Source organism: Thunnus thynnus, chromosome 12 (genome assembly GCF_963924715.1).
Source record: "Thunnus thynnus chromosome 12, fThuThy2.1, whole genome shotgun sequence".
In the NCBI taxonomy this organism is placed as follows: Eukaryota; Metazoa; Chordata; class Actinopteri; order Scombriformes; family Scombridae; genus Thunnus; species Thunnus thynnus.
This window is the reverse complement of record NC_089528.1, coordinates 10,618,972-10,635,080: the sequence shown is the minus strand read 5'-3', so window position 1 is coordinate 10,635,080 and position 16,109 is coordinate 10,618,972. Positions and strand designations below refer to the sequence as shown.

General features: G+C 40.1%; 1 protein-coding gene and 4 non-coding genes across 5 annotated transcripts; all 5 read left to right on the top strand.

Annotated features, from left to right (window-relative positions):
* Positions 1 to 94: 94 nt before the first annotated feature.
* On the top strand, positions 95 to 5,826 carry eif4a2 (eukaryotic translation initiation factor 4A2). The gene is made up of 11 exons (XM_067605343.1): positions 95 to 239; positions 1,736 to 1,793; positions 1,915 to 2,047; positions 2,361 to 2,500; positions 2,923 to 3,091; positions 3,189 to 3,298; positions 3,639 to 3,782; positions 4,199 to 4,336; positions 4,438 to 4,527; positions 4,858 to 4,937; positions 5,025 to 5,826. Exons 1-11 carry the CDS (start codon positions 211 to 213, stop codon positions 5,167 to 5,169), a joined length of 1,236 nt encoding a protein of 411 aa, XP_067461444.1. The 5' UTR covers positions 95 to 210; the 3' UTR covers positions 5,170 to 5,826.
* LOC137194896 (small nucleolar RNA SNORD2) lies at positions 2,088 to 2,161 on the top strand. Its single transcript, XR_010931038.1, has one exon. It is a non-coding gene; the product is annotated as a small nucleolar RNA SNORD2 (small nucleolar RNA).
* On the top strand, positions 2,734 to 2,810 carry LOC137194895 (small nucleolar RNA SNORD2). Its single transcript, XR_010931037.1, has one exon. It is a non-coding gene; the product is annotated as a small nucleolar RNA SNORD2 (small nucleolar RNA).
* LOC137194894 (small nucleolar RNA SNORA81) lies at positions 3,372 to 3,549 on the top strand. The gene has a single exon (XR_010931036.1). It is a non-coding gene; the product is annotated as a small nucleolar RNA SNORA81 (small nucleolar RNA).
* LOC137194893 (small nucleolar RNA SNORA81) lies at positions 3,883 to 4,067 on the top strand. Its single transcript, XR_010931035.1, has one exon. It is a non-coding gene; the product is annotated as a small nucleolar RNA SNORA81 (small nucleolar RNA).
* Positions 5,827 to 16,109: the final 10,283 nt, after the last annotated feature.

Below are 16,109 nucleotides of genomic sequence, written 5' to 3'. Positions count from 1 at the left end.
TTTTTTTATCGATTGCCGAAATATATCTGTACTTACACAAGATAGTAGATAAATGTACTGTGATCCAAATAGTACGCCAGTCAACGTAGACTATATTGTCAACGAAATCGAGAATTGAAGTTCATCGGCGAAAGTAGTCCGGCTGCATAAAGGCAGTTGGCGTCGCCATCAGCGGTCTTTCCAGTCGCATGCTGAAGTTGGGTACAGATCATGTCTAGCGATTCTGCTGATTACAACAGGTAAAAACACACATTTTGAACATTTTTTTGCAACAGTACGCGATGTTAGGTCTACTAAAAGCGTTTTACGCCGGTGTTTACTCTGATGCCGTATTAGTTATTATCTAGCTACCAAGGCCTCAACCGTTGCCAAGGTAGTTAGCTTTTTGACGTTAGCTGCTCCGCTAAACCGCAGTTCCAAATAGCCGTTACAAGCCACTCTGACAGGATGTGTTTAATCTTTCATAAAATCAAATGTTAACATTTTAAGCCTGGTATTTATTCTGTCATAACCGTTTTGTTGCCCGTGACCAGTGTTTGTCTGAGTGTAAGCAGCTTTCGGGCCAGGCCGAACTGCGGCCTGGTCCTCAGGCAGCACAGGCCCGACTGTCCGACATGTTGGCTAACCGCGAGAGAGGCACAGCTCCATATTGAGAAACACCGAAAAGTGTGCAGACGTGACTTTTTTTTAATGGCTTTTGATACACAAGTTAACATGAAAAATATGAGTGAGCTGGTGTGAAACCGTTTGAGGTTACATAATCGGGAGTTTTTGAGTGGCAGTTAGTTGATACCTGCGTGTGGAGTTTGACACGAGTCCCGGACTATGAAACAAGATATTCTGGGCGTAACCCGGACCATCTGTAGACCCTATCACTAACGTTACACATCTCACGTAGCTTGTCCAGTTTGAATTACTTCAAGTACGCTTAAAATGGGCGAGCTTTTCTTAAGGCGCGACTTTACATGCTGACAAGTGTTAATAGCAGCCTTCTCGTGACACGACACGTGGTAGGAATGACCTTTCCATCTTTTAAAAAATGTATTGACAAATAATATGACATACAACAAATACTGTACATACCTTCATAAATGCACACATATATATCTGGGGTCACACGTAATATGGCCAAAACCACCCCTGGCCGTCAGTCTAAACAGGATATATCATGACCAAAAGAACCAATTTAATACCCCAAATACATCATAATATACATTTACACAAATGTCATACACATGTAGTTAAAGTATTAGAATATGTACATCTTTCTTTATATCCCTATTAGCACCAGCATAAGCATGGGCTATTCTTCCAGGGGTCCATCCATCCATACATACACACAATATCCACATAAACACAAACAAAACAGCTCATCTCATTGAATCAAAAATTTGAGTACATAATACAGAAGAGAAACTAAGTAGGCATTTTTAATGGACATAATCCTTGTCTGACATTCTTGAATTATATATTTATCTGTTCTGCACTTTCATTTAATCCGGATATGAAAATACATTACTCATTATCTCCATATAGGCGATATCTACTTTCAGGTTTACATTTTATTTCTCACACCCTTTCCTTTCCTCCTCCTCCCTCGTTTACATGTGGTACAATTTGCGTGTCCATATAGTTGCACGTGCTTAGTAAGCTATCATAGCAGTTTTTTATGATGGTAATACAATGACTAAATTAACTTCAAATTAAATTTGACTGGTGTCTCTTCTCTCAACAGCTCAAGAGATAGAGACCATGGGGGGCCCGATGGAATGGAGCCTGATGGTGTCATCGAGGTAAACCATGATGCAACGACACTTCTCTCTTTACAGCTGACAAAACTCATTCAGAATGAAAGTTGTGCACTTGCTTTCACTCTAACTTTTTTTTTCTTTTTTTTTTTTTTTTTAAATCCAGAGCAACTGGAATGAGATTACGGACAACTTTGATGATATGAACCTGAAGGAGACTCTTCTCAGGGGAATATATGCATATGGTTTTGAAAAGCCATCTGCCATTCAACAGAGGGCAATTATTCCTTGCATTAAAGGTACAGAAAGTACATTTAACAATTAAATGTATTTATGATTGAGTGAAATGATGCTTAACCATCTTTCGGGACTTACCCAATAATGGTGATATCTTTTTTTCTCACTGATCACTCAACACTGTTAACTTCATTCATCAATAATAACTCAGTAGTTGTATCAGAGATGCTCCTTACAGCAGTGAGGTAATCTCACTCATACTGTTAGACTTCTTGTACAGGCCAGTTTTAAACCTGAGTTCTAATTTCTTGCATTCTGCATTTGAAATCTCTTCTTACAGCAAACAACAAATAATCTTTTGTCTTTTGCCATTAGGCTACGATGTCATTGCCCAAGCCCAGTCAGGCACTGGCAAGACGGCCACGTTTGCCATCTCTATCTTGCAGCAGCTGGACATAGAGCAGAAGGAGACTCAGGCTCTGGTGTTGGCTCCCACCAGAGAGCTGGCTCAGCAGGTATGCTGTTCCTGAGGTCACGATTACCTCAGTCTCAGACCTAGGCAGCATATTGAGGACACTGATTCGATTTAAGGTACCCTTTCTTAAATTTGTCAAAATTCTGAATGTAAAACAAAACATCCTCTTAAGATTGGTGTAGTCTCTGTCCATGGCTGCATTGGTCTAAAAGGTGATCTGGCTTCATTGAATTCATTGTGTTTGGAAATATTAATGTGTTGCTGTGGAAAACTGGGTGATATGATGGCATACCATCTTTCGGGACTGACTCTTGAAATGGAGAGTTCTTATTTTTTTATACTGATCACTTTGAACAGTTATTCTACACTCTTGTGTTTGGATGTCCTGCCATGCCATCTGCACCACACCGCACTGAAGTAGTGTTTTTGTTTTGTTGTTTGGTTCCTGTCTCCACTCATTAGATCCAGAAGGTAATTCTGGCTCTGGGTGACTACATGGGGGCAGCCTGCCATGCCTGCATCGGAGGGACCAATCTCCGTAGCGAAATACAGAAGCTCCAGGCTGAGGCCCCTCACATAGTGGTGGGCACACCAGGACGTGTTTACGACATGCTTAACAGGAGACATCTGTGTAAGTATCGCAGGTCCTGATCAGCAGGAAAGCTCTTATTTGTGAAATGAATTCCCACAGTTGGAGAATGTTTATCTAACGCCACATTTCTGCGCAGCCCCAAAATGGATCAAGATGTTTGTTCTGGATGAAGCTGATGAGATGTTGAGTCGAGGTTTCAAAGATCAGATCTATGAGATCTTCCAGAAACTGAGCACAAACATTCAAGTGAGTATCTTTTTGGATGCAGGCAAAGCTTCTGAGAATTTTACATTGACAGTAGATAAAGTTTACTATAATGTACTTCTGCATTAACAGAAGTCTGCTATAATTGTGTGATTCAGATTGATCTGTTTCATGCAATAATGCTAGCAGAGTATTGCGCGGAAGGAGATTGTGCGCTGTGCTGAAAATGAGATGTGGTCGAACCTCTTTCTTAATGTTCGTTGGCCTCTGTCTCAAGGCTTAGTGCTACAATTTTCTACATTTAAATTTACTTTTGATGCTTATTTTTTTCTTTTAAAGTTGGTGAAGTCTCTTAAGGTAACATGTAATGTGTCATCTTCAGGTGGTCCTGCTCTCTGCCACCATGCCAGCAGATGTGTTGGAGGTGACCAAGAAGTTCATGCGTGACCCCATCCGCATCTTGGTGAAGAAAGAAGAGCTTACCCTCGAGGGTATTAAGCAATTCTACATAAATGTTGAGCGAGAGGTAGGTTTACTTATATGTAACAGACATCAGTGCTCTGGTCAGAGATGCTTTAGCAAGCTTAGTTTTTAGTGTAATATCCTACTGCTATGAACATAGACGTCCCTTCTCTCCAAAGCACCCTGCTAAAACTGCAGGAGCCAAGCCTCACAGGTTTAGCTCATGTGGCCGTGTAAGCATGGGTACACCAGGGAAGGAGATAAAAGACACAGTGTCGGAAATGAGGCTTGGGGGGGACCTCTTTCTTAATGTCCAGTGTCCTTCGTCTCAAGATCCTGTGTCACATGTCAGCTGCTGCTTTTCTAATGTGGAGTTTAATAGATGCTGATAATAACTGGCATTGTTGCAGGCTTGTATTACTACTTTGTTCAGTTGACAGTGTGTTACTTGACATAACTTGTTTTTTTTCATTTATCCAGGAGTGGAAGCTGGACACCCTGTGTGATCTCTATGAAACTCTGACAATCACCCAGGCTGTCATCTTCCTCAACACCAGGAGAAAAGTCGACTGGTTGACTGAGAAGATGCACGCTAGAGACTTCACCGTCTCTGCTCTGGTAGGATCTGTTCTCACTGCTTGGCTCTACAGCTGTGACGATTCATCAATACACTATTTTGCTTTTCAAGTATCTAAAACTAAAGTATTTTCTATTCACAGCATGGTGACATGGACCAGAAGGAGCGTGATGTGATTATGAGGGAGTTTAGGTCTGGATCAAGCAGAGTGTTGATCACTACTGATCTTCTGGTTAGTATGAGATAATGTGGTGTCTGTGTGGGGAGTAGGGAAATATTTAAACAATGTCAACTGATTCAATATACAACAGCAACATGTTGGGTTTTTTGACCTCGTATCAAGTGAAGTGAAAACCCAAAATGTATGTAATCCTGCAACAGTCTTGAAATGACCAAGCAGTCTAAACTTTTGGGATATTAGGGCTCGTTCTCCACAATGGTTTCCTCTAAAGTAGGAATCTGTTACTTATTAACGAGCGACATTATTGTTCCAGCCATCTGTTTCTTAGACATAAATATAATTGAATTGTCTTTAATTTTTTTAAATTTTTTTCCCCGTTAGGCTCGTGGGATTGATGTTCAGCAGGTTTCCCTGGTCATTAACTATGACCTTCCTACAAACCGAGAGAACTACATTCACAGGCAAGTTGAATCACGAATCGCAGAGAAATACACACACATCAGTCTCCCGCATGAGTCTTAACTTTGCTCATCTTTTGCTCTCGCCAGGATTGGCCGTGGTGGCCGTTTTGGCAGAAAAGGAGTTGCTATCAACTTCGTCACTGAAGAGGACAAGAGGATTCTTCGGGACATCGAGACGTTTTACAATACAACAGTGGAGGAGATGCCTATGAATGTGGCTGACCTGATTTGAGCCCTGAGATATTTTTTTTTTATTTTAAATGCAGTGATAGCGATCGTCCACTTGCATTGTGCTTATATTATTCGAGGGGGAAAAAAAAAAACTTCTCAATGCTAAACCTTGGATCAGAATTTTGGTATGTGTTAAAAGCGAGGTGACTTCTATGGTCGTCCCTCTCTCGGACAGTTGTAGATTCTGACCTTGACAGCCGGCTGGTTGGAGCTACAAAGCCATGGGGTCTGTAAACATTAAGGTCCTTATCAGGTATTTCTTTCCATCTTCAATTAAGATGCGTATATTCGATGTTCTCCACCATTTAGTAACTTACTTGTGGACTAAAAGGTATAAATGCTGTATAAAGTCTGCAAATTATGTTATGCTAACATATGTGCGATGTATCGTGGGCCTGCTTAATAGAGGCACTTGTCATGTTATACTGTAGATTCACTTGCTTTTTGTTATCTTTTGTGAATGTGTTTATTTAAATGTACCATATTTTTTATCCCACTTGCTCTATCAGAATTCCTCACTGGTTGGCCATGTTTTGCTGACATGTGGTTTTACCCTACCAGATTATATTGCTATTTCCCCCCCTTGACCTCTTTTCAGATTTCCTCCTCCCCAGAATTGTATGAATGTCTTAATAAACGGAAATTGCTGTTAAGTAAACTTGCCTTTTGTCTGTTATGTAGAGCTAGTGTGCACCTTTTAGATAGTACTTAATAGTAGATGGAGTTAAGTGTTTGTAGTCTCTGGTTTGAGTGACCCTGAGAACATCCCAAGTCTCTTTTTTTGATCTTTCCTCAAACCTCGCTTGAATCTGAAGTCGTCCTGGTCCGCCATCTTGAGGGCCATCCCAAAGCTCTGAGGAGCCATGAGCGAGGATGCACGAGAGCAGCCTGCGCAGAAGTCTTTAACCGGCCGACACGCCCCCTTATTGTCTATCAGTTATTGATTGGAGGCTACAACTGATCGGACTGATCATCATTGAGTGGAGACAGATTAGAGATTCAACTCGAGTATTTGTTTTCTGATTCACCATCTAATTAAAAATCTGTTAAATGTAGGTCTGATCAAAAGAACCATAAATAACTTTAATTTTATACATAACAGTTAATGGAAATAACAGCTCATGAAAAGGAAAATGTAATAAAAGAAAGGAAGAGTATCTGTCAGCAAGAAACACTTTAAACACATTCATATTTTACATAATTTCCATTTAGTCACGTGAGGCTGTAAATTCCTGAGCGTCGGGTTTGCTATGAATCATTACAATTTTCCCCGAAACATTTAGCCCAATAAATCATTTCCAGTGTTCAAAAGACACCCTTCTCATATTCTGGGTTATTAAACAATGAATTCACAATCGGAATATCAATAAATACAGACGCAAAAATGAATAAAAAGACGCATTCTGCCAGTAGAAATGAATCTTGTGCCTCTGAGCAGGACAAAGTTTTATTTTTTATTCATGTGTTGGTGTTTGTTGCTGCAGAGAGAAAACAGCTGCTCTGGCAGTGATAACTGTGAACCTTTATCAGTATTAGCACAGTGCACATGTGTACAGATACAACCTCCATCAAAACTCTCTACAGCTGTTAAAGCCGACTGACAGCTGATCCAGCTGTGATCCGCTGCCGCCATCATCAGAAACGTATGTCGCTTCACGTGACGCTTTATAGGAAAGGACGTCTCATTTCTCTAAAATCACATTTCCTTGTTTCCTCTCTCCTCGCATGGTTTCCTTGCGTCTGTCCATGCATCCTTGGTACAGACTCCTGCGAGGACGCACCGGACCACTGAACGCTCCGGCCGGTGAGTGACGTACTGCGAGTTAGGCGGTGCTTGGTTTTTGTTCTGCCGTTTTCAACATGGCGGCCGCATTACAAACTTTTTCATTTTGTAGCTAAACAGTACACTAAAGTTTGTTTCCGAAAACATTTGAGGCGATACAGTAACAGAATCTTGATTCATATTTGATCAGCACTGCGTAGTTTGACAGTTTGATCTAAGTTTTGCAAGCCGGCTGCGTTGCACTGGACGGACCTCATTTGCATAAAGTTGAGGTCCAATCGTGATTATGCAAATTCAGGTACTGCTTTTGGTCCGTCAAATCGCTGTGCCGTATCCATCATGCACCGCATCGTGCTCTCCATACAAAATTAATGTGATCTGTCGACTTGACATCCATCAACCGATTTGATGTGTCTGCACCTTTAATGCTTGAAGCAGCGGGGAGACATTAACTGGTTGAGCTGTACAAGTTTTGTGGCATAGTACCACCTACTGGCAAGCAAATGGTATAACCTGACTACAGAAGTCAGGATATTGGGCCAGGATTAAAATATCTGGAGATATTGTGAAGAGGAGACACCTATAGGAAAAAAAAGTGCTCCTGTGAAGTGTTTTACTATTTTATCTTACTTATTATCAATTTGGCAGAATAAAACCGTCTTGTGTTTAAGTGTGAGAGAACATGTCGAGTGGCACTAAATGGAAGTTGTATGATACGACGACATAGACCGGAAATTACATACTGTGTCATACAATCAACATTTTTGGTAGTTTAAACTTTGTACCATCGCTGGCCTGTTATGGTAGCAGCTGTAGAGGGAAGTGTGTGGTCTAGTGTGCAATACTGAACATGTCCCAATTGTACATGCAAATCCAACCTAAAACTTCACATTCACAACTCACAAACACTGCTTAAAGGCATACTATGCAGGATTTGTCAGTTGGTGTTTGTAAACACTCAGTATACAAAGTCGGCCCCTCCTCCCCTGCCCAACAAGAGAGAGAGAGAGAGTGGTCGAGCGAGCTAGAGAGTGAATGAAAAGAGGGAGCGGTGCTGGTGAGAACAAAGCCGTGAATCAGATGAATAAAACATTATTTTCTTGATTGTTTCATGGCGGTTACATTCTAAAGCACAAATAAACACACCCACACCTCTGCACAACCCTGCAGGAAAGTGCCGTATTGCCGGATTTTTTGTGAATGCAGAGCTTCATCCGCTCTGCTGTGGCCTCTCTGCTCTGTGTGTGTGTCGCTCAGCCCCGCCCTCCGTCAAGCAGACACACAGACCTGCAACTCTTTATACATCCATGACACAGAGACAGAGAGCAGAGCGGAGCAGAGGAGAGAGACGGAGACAGCGATGTAACCTGGTCGCTACGCTACGAGTCTCGACCTCACACCTGTGCCTGTTATTGGCTGGTAGCTACACACCCACTGCCCAAAGGTTGATGCCCAGAGGCGTCCAGAAAACAGCAAAATAATAAGAAAATACAGGCAGAGGGCAGAGTCTCTGCAGATAAATACACTGCAACACACTTCTAGTGGGTCATAAGTGATGATTGAGAATTACTTCTGTATGAGTCTGTGCATTGTTTTGTTTTTTTTTGGAAAATCCTGCATAGTATACCTACAATTTACAATTTCATTTAGCAGATGCTTTAATCCAAAGTAACATACATCTTAGAGCTGATACAACACAAGCAGGAATCTAGTCAGGAGAGAACAACATGAGTAAGTGCCATAAAGCTAAGTTTGAGTCCAAGAGGACATAGATGCCAACAGGCAGTGCATAGAGGCAATGCATAGTGTGCATAGATTGCATAGAAGCAGATATTATTTTTTTTGTATTTTTGTTTTTTCTCTTCCTTCAGGCCATCAAGTGCAGAGGTATTCACGAAAAAGCTGGGTCTATGGTCTTTTCTTAAAGATTGAGAGGGACTCTGCAGACTAAGTAATAAGCAGCAGGTTTACAGTTATGTTGGTTAAGCAGAAAACCAGGATCACCAAATATCTTAACTTTTGTTTGTTTTCTTTTCTAATTTATTTGTTCCCTCTCCAAATGTCTTAAATAATGACTAAGTTCAGACATGTCTGTGGGGGGTCTATATTTGACCTCTGCAACTGTATGTTTCCAGAGCTCATTTCGAAAGATGTTGTCAGCCCAATCCTCTCTACTCTACCCAGCAGGTTTCAGTATATGCAGAATTATTTACTCTGTGAGACCTCATGTAAGCTGAATGCATTCATATTCTGGCACAAAAAATGGATTCCTATCTTGTTATTGTTTGGTTGTCTTTGTTGACGCATCTGTTTTCCTTGTCTGAACGTGAAAACAGAACTGGTTTGAGTTTCAAAACAATAGTCACTGGGTTTGTAGAAGTTACGAAGGGTATTGCGTATGTCCTGTGGATAAAAACAAAGCATTTTACTTCTGCACAGTGTGTCCTGGTTTAGGCCTGTACTCTTTTGCAGAAAAGTTATTTTCTGCAAAAATGTTATTTTAAAATATATACAATCAGAAATGTATGTACAGAAAGGACATTTATCCTCTGAGCTTAAAAGTATAACAGAACCAACATGGAATGATGGTCTTTCTTATTAAATATTAATATTTCAGTTAGATTTGCATTCTAGTTATTTTTTGCACTGTACACCTTCATCTTCCAATATCTTTCACTCTTCTTAAAAAATACTCTGTCCTCCTTGATTTCCAAAACATGTATACGTATAGTATGTGCCAATTTCTAAAACTAAACTTCATGTAATACATAGAGGAGAGTAAAAGTCCAGCTCATCTCTCCATAATGGTGTATAATGTAGCCTGAATAATCTTTTAGATTTTGTCTATCAGTATTGCAGCTAAGAATAGTGAATGAGTTATCTATAACTGATTCCAATTCATTATTTTACATATAATTCTTCCATTGTCTTCTAATTTAATCTGTAGAATAATTAAAATGTAAACAAAAGGTCTCATAAACATAAGAAAGGATTTTTTTTTGCACGGGCTGTGTAAGAATATAGAGACATGTTTGGAACCTGTATGGTTTGTTTTTTTTTAAATAAAATGTCATATTTGGAAGTAATGGACAATCTATTCTGTCTTACAGCCCCCAAAAGACTGCTGTATTAATCCTCCATAGCCTTTAGAAAGCTGGCCCAGACCCTTTTCCTGTCAGTGACACCAAATTCTGACATGAAGGAGGGAAATCTGTTGGTGAGCTGTAGACGTGCTGACAGGCAGATTGTGTTACTTTTGTACAGAGAGCCAGGCTAGCTGTTTCCCCCCGTTTCCAGTCTTTATGCTAAACTAAGCTAACCAGCTGCTGGTTGTAGCTTCATATTTAATCTGTTAATTTGTTACATGTATCTAATGTATTTGAAGCAATACAATTATTTTCAAGCTCCAGTTTTCTCATAACTTACAAGTCACCAGTAAGCAACATTTCCTAGAGTCCATGTCAATTCATGTGTTTAGCCTCAGATTCACCAACTCATACATATACCTGAATAATAAACCTGTACTGTATGTTTGGGACTCCTAGACCACCTTGTACCTTCAAGGAATAGTTTCACATTTTGGGAAGTACATCTATTCGCTTCCTTGTTGAGAGTTACCACAGCCAGCAGATTGTTAGCTTAGCTTAGCATTATAACAAGGGGGTTTTGACTATTTCTCGGCTGGCTGCAGTGACTTCCTCTAAAACTATAACTTTTTTTTGTATAGAGTGCTAATAAATTAGCCCTGAAGGCACCAGTAGGCAGCCAGCCTAGCTGTTGCCCTCCTGCCAGATAAATTGTTTCTTATCTATATTGGCCTAAAAGCTGTTCAGAAGTCAAATGGGCAACATCTGCAACATCAGTAGCCTACGTCAACCTATGAAATGTATTTAGCACTGTTATTCTGTTTAACAAAGAAACACAGACTTCTCCACCTGTGTAAATCATCTTCGATAGTTGTTGCCATTTTCCACAGAGAGGCGCCAATTCTTATTCCAAGATAGATTACCTCTTAAAATAATTTTTTATTGGCTACAGTAAAGCCTCCCTGTGGGGGACTGTACTCAACTGGGGCACTGATGAACATAGTCTGCAACTATATTTAGCATGTCAACTTTGTCAACACAATTATTTTGCTGAAACACCATTTGGGAGGCAATTAAAGATTAGCTTCATTGTTCTGTGTGACTCTACATGGACTGATTCCCTGTCACAATCATTGGAGTAAATCTAAAAATAACAAACCAGTTCCCATCTCCCAGGGAAATTAGACCAAACAGCTTGCACATTGTACATGACATTATCAGATTTCCTAATTTAAATGAACATAATTGGAATATTTATTCACCTTTAAGTAGACAACCAAATATTTAACCATGGGCAATTTTAAAAACAGTCAGTTACCTCAGTTTAGTAAACAGATATAGGCAGCTGGTCGTGTTTTTAGACCTGCCTAAATCCTTTGTGTGAGTATTCTCCTTTATATGTTGCTTGGAAACAGAGCAGCTGTTTGGAGAACAACTAATCCAGGCAACATCACGTTTCTGTATGAGGTGCTGTAAATAAACATATAGACAATTCACAACGAGTCGAGGTGAAGTGAGCAGAGGGTCACATTTTCATGACCTTAAACTGGCAGACACTCAGACATTATATAAGAAATATGGATACTTATTGAGATGAAATTTGGTGAAAATTCTTATTGAGAAATCTTGGCTGTCACTGCAGCAGATATGATAATATACCATATTGTGGGGAATGAACAATACAGATAAATATAAGAAGCATTTCCTGACATAACAGATAAATAACTACATTTTCACACAATTCCATTGATCTGTGAATAGTAGAAATTTAAATTCTGTCTTGGCTTATTGTTGCAAGATATTGTTTTCATGAATGGTATTTTCCCCAGGCCTGATTAAATCAGTCACACAACTGAAAAATGACCACCATTTATGTTTGTCTGTGAAGGTTTACGACATTATTTAACTCATGTCTGTTGACCAGTGACACAGGACCAGCTTCAGTTATTGCTGTTAGCAGTGTGCCAGATGCCTCAGTGGATCAGACACTCTGGGGGTATTTTTGGCTCATCACATGTCAGATGGTAAACAGCTAAAACAAAATCATAGTGAGCAGCATTCCAGTACACACACTCCTGTACACAAAGCCCATTCCTTCCCTTATAAAGACGTGATTTTTGTAGTATATTGTGGTGTGGTTTCATACGAGATGTTTGCACTTCCACTCTAATGAGGCTTGTGTATCACATACACTCATCCTGCTGCTTAGCAAACTGTTGCTATGGGGAAGAAGAGAAAACACATGGAGGGATCCAGTCTTCAGGTTGATTTGTGTGGTGCTTGGCTTCTTAAAACCAAATGGTGTCAGAGCATTTGTCTGAATGCATGTACATCTGCACTGCACAGTGGTTGATTGTTTCCTGCCTAAACTGACTGTGGAATATTATTTTTTACATTTCACAGTAATCTGGGCACTTTGTCTTGTGACAGATTTTAAAAGATACATATTAGTTTTGTATTAATTGTATGCCCTGCTTAACTGGTCAACTGTAAATAACTCTTTTACACAAGATTGTTTTATCTTGACTTTTTTAGTAATTTTAGACATTTTGGAAAAACACTGTCTGTTGTGTTAGTATTGTATTTTGAAGTTTCCATCTGCAAAAAAAATGTACATAATTTCCTAAGAGCAAATGTTTGAACGTTGAAGTGTGCTCTTTAGTGACCACTTGTACCTTCTCTGTAAAAAAATCCAGATTGAAGGAACAGTGTGACATTCTGGGAAATACGCTTAATCGCTTACCTGTGCAGAGTCTTCTTTGAATCCTGTTTAGTCCGCTCTGTTTACTCCTGGTATTAAATACGTCTTGGGTGATCCGATCACAAGCCAGCAGTTGTGAGTATAGGTGTGAATGCACCCAAGACACATTGAGAACGCATTTAGATCCGATTGCTCAGACCTCATTTGCAGGTGGTGTGGGCTGCATATGGCCACATTGTTTTAGTAGTGTGTATGCAATGTGTCTTGGGCCGCATTGAACGATCACCTACTCAACTGATGTCCCCTTCGTAAGTGGAAGTACGCACTCATTCACGTGCAAACAACAAGAAATGAATGACAGTGTAGTGCAGTTGTTGCTGTCTGTCTCTCCTCTGCTCCGCTCCGTGTATGTGGAGCCAGAGAGGCTGAGCCCTGCCCCTAGTCAAACACTGAGAGCAGAGGAGAGCAGAGAAATAAATGACAGCAAAACACAGTAGAAACTATGTTTGTTATTTACCCAATTTATGTGCACTTGTTTAATTTCAGCTCAGTTTGAGTCTCTACTGTGTTTTGCTGTTATTTATGGTCGCACTACTCTCCTCTACTCTCTGTGTTTCACTGAGGGTGGGGCTCAGCCCCTCCGGCTCCACACACACTGGGCGGAGCAGAGGAGAGACAGGCAGTGACAACTCATTATGTTACTGTAAGTGCAATAAAAGCTCTGCGAGTCAAAAGCCAAGAAGAGTAATTTATTATTATAACATGCTGTCTGATTTCCATTTGGGCCAAAGGGTTTGGATTTTATCCGTGCACCAAGGTCCTTGCAAACTTCTTTTAATTTCCGGCAGACAAGGCATGGGAAGTGCATTGCTGCCTCCTGTCAGTTGAAAATAACAATGCATTTGGTCTTTGCAAACAGAAATGATATACGTGTTTATTTGCATATAGAGCAGGGAAGTGAGATCTGATCACAAGTGGTCACTTACAATGCATGTGGAGACGCATTCTAATCCCAGGTGTGAACTGACGTACTTAGAGCTGTCCACTTGTGTTCGGATCACCCAAAATGCATGTTAATGCCAGATGTGAACAGGGCCTCCGCTGGTTGCCTGGCAACCACACAAGCTCCATGAAGTTACTGCTACTGAGCTATTACATGCTAATTAGTGAGCTTTTAGAGGTGCTAGTATGTAGACTTTGTTACCTCTAAACAGAGCCAGGCTAGCTGTTTCTCCTTGTTTCAAGTCTTTATGCTAATCTAAGCTAACCAGCTGCTGGTTGTAGCTTCATATTTAGGGAACAGACATGAGAGTGGGATCAATTACCACAGCTACCTCTCAACAAGAAAGCAAATAAACAAATTTCCCAAAATGTCAAACCATTGCTTTTACAGAAACAATTTACAGAATTTTCAAGTCTCTTTAAAATGATCTCTCGGTGGAGTCCAGCTTGGATTTATATGATCTTAGTATATCTAAGATCCTAGCTATGGCCTGGGATCCAGTGTTTTTGGTGATTGATGCAAATTAGTGACAAAAACTCAGGATGTCTGCCTCTGCTGCATCAATTCAACAATTCTTTTCTTAATCTGGTTCCTACTATTGACACAACTTTATGGCAGTGAAACATTAAAATGTAATATTACACCTTTAAATAAGTCTTAAAAGAGTACTCCACATTAGCATTGCACTTGTAGTTGTATAATATTGTCAGAGAGATCAGAATCGATGCAGACAGACCACCTTTTTTTATGTCTTTAATCCCATGTATTGTTCTTCCTTGCATGGGCGCCTGGTTATGTTTTAAAATGGGGGAGCAAACTTGGAAAGATACATAATTGGTGAGAGGGGTCTGGGGTCCTCCCCCAGAAAAAAAAATTTAGTTTAAACTAATTTCCTGCCTTTCTACAGCACCTAACCACTTGGATTAAGTCAAGAAACAGCCACCTGCACTAGTCTAGATTAGTTAGATTGAGGGTGCTATGAAAACCAGGAATGCATCAAGAACAATATATAATAGAGTGGATGAGGACAGGAAATGATTATTGGAAGAATGGCTATTTCATATTTGAAATTATATTTATAAAAACATTATGTAGCCTAAAATGGCAGTAAGTTGCAGACTACTAGGTCATCTTCAAGGTTAAACAAGGACAAACAACTATCTAATTCCAATCCAAAAGCAGATTATTTTAATTTACATGAACTCAAATCAAGGACTATTTTAATCCACAACACAGAATGTGACTTTTGCACCTCAAGGTTCCATTTTAGTTGAGGACTAGGCCTTACTGCCCCTTATAGTACACTTGCAGCTTTTATTTACCCTGTATGAGAAAATGAGAGGATAATCATAATATTGAGAGCACAGCACAGAGCAGACAGATGACAGATCAGCACATGGAGTGATGGGTCATCATATTTAAAAATACTTCCATCCAAAATCAGACTAAAACTGAAACTAAAGCAGAGTATCCTGTAGAAGTCTAAATAAGTCACTTTCCACTGCTGAACATTGGACTGTTTGTTAATTCAGACACTTTGGCGCTGTGAGGAAAAGCTCTGCTCTGTCTGTCTGTCTCTCTCTCACGAGAGGTTGGACTGAACCAACTCCAGGGTGGTCTAAAATTGTCTAATTTTTTCATTACTTTTTTTGTCAGCTGCTGAAAATAGTAAAATGACCATTGATATAGGCTACTTAAATATAATCACCTGATTGTGGGGATTGTATGATGAGAAGTTTATTTTTAAAAACACAAAAAGTCAGGTAGCAAAACCATAACTTTGCTCCCCTGAATAGAATAATGGGGGTGCATTTGCTCCACTTGCTCAGGTGCCTATGCTTGCTTGTCAAAACCTGGTGCCTACATTACCCACAATGCAACTTGACCACTGACAGTTTGGTCAGAGATTCAGGTGTGTTATGCTAGTGAGTTAGTGTAGCCTCGAGCTGCTAGCCTCAAGCAGAGTGGGCTACAGTTGGTCACTTCTTTCTAACTCCACACCCTTGCCTCAAGTTGCACCACTTGAGGAAATTTACCAAACTTTTGGCAGCTCCCTCTGGAGCTAAAAAAGGTCTTTTTTTCTCACCTCTGCAGTAGCACTCCCAAAGACCTGTAGACAGACTTTGATGTGTAAAATCAGTAGTTCCCCTTTGATAAAGAGGAAACGTAGTGATACTACAGACTAGACAGTTTTCCCTTTTCTCACCTCGTAGCACATTAGAGCATCCAAGCCACCTGATTTGAATATCTCTGTGGAAATAAACCTCATTCAACTGAAATGGCAGGGTGCAGAATCAAACCTTTCCTCACCACAGAGCCACATATCTAAGTCACAAATAATGAAATCATTAGTGAAAAAAACAAAGAT

Excerpts from the sequence above, each read along its gene's own strand:
- eif4a2 (XM_067605343.1), top strand. The coding sequence starts at position 211 with ATGTCTAGCGATTCTGCTGATTACAACAG. Across the intron at positions 3,092-3,188 it reads GCTTAACAGGAGACATCTGT|CCCCAAAATGGATCAAGATG; the intron begins GTAAGTATCGCA and ends ATTTCTGCGCAG. Across the intron at positions 4,337-4,437 it reads ACTTCACCGTCTCTGCTCTG|CATGGTGACATGGACCAGAA; the intron begins GTAGGATCTGTT and ends TTCTATTCACAG.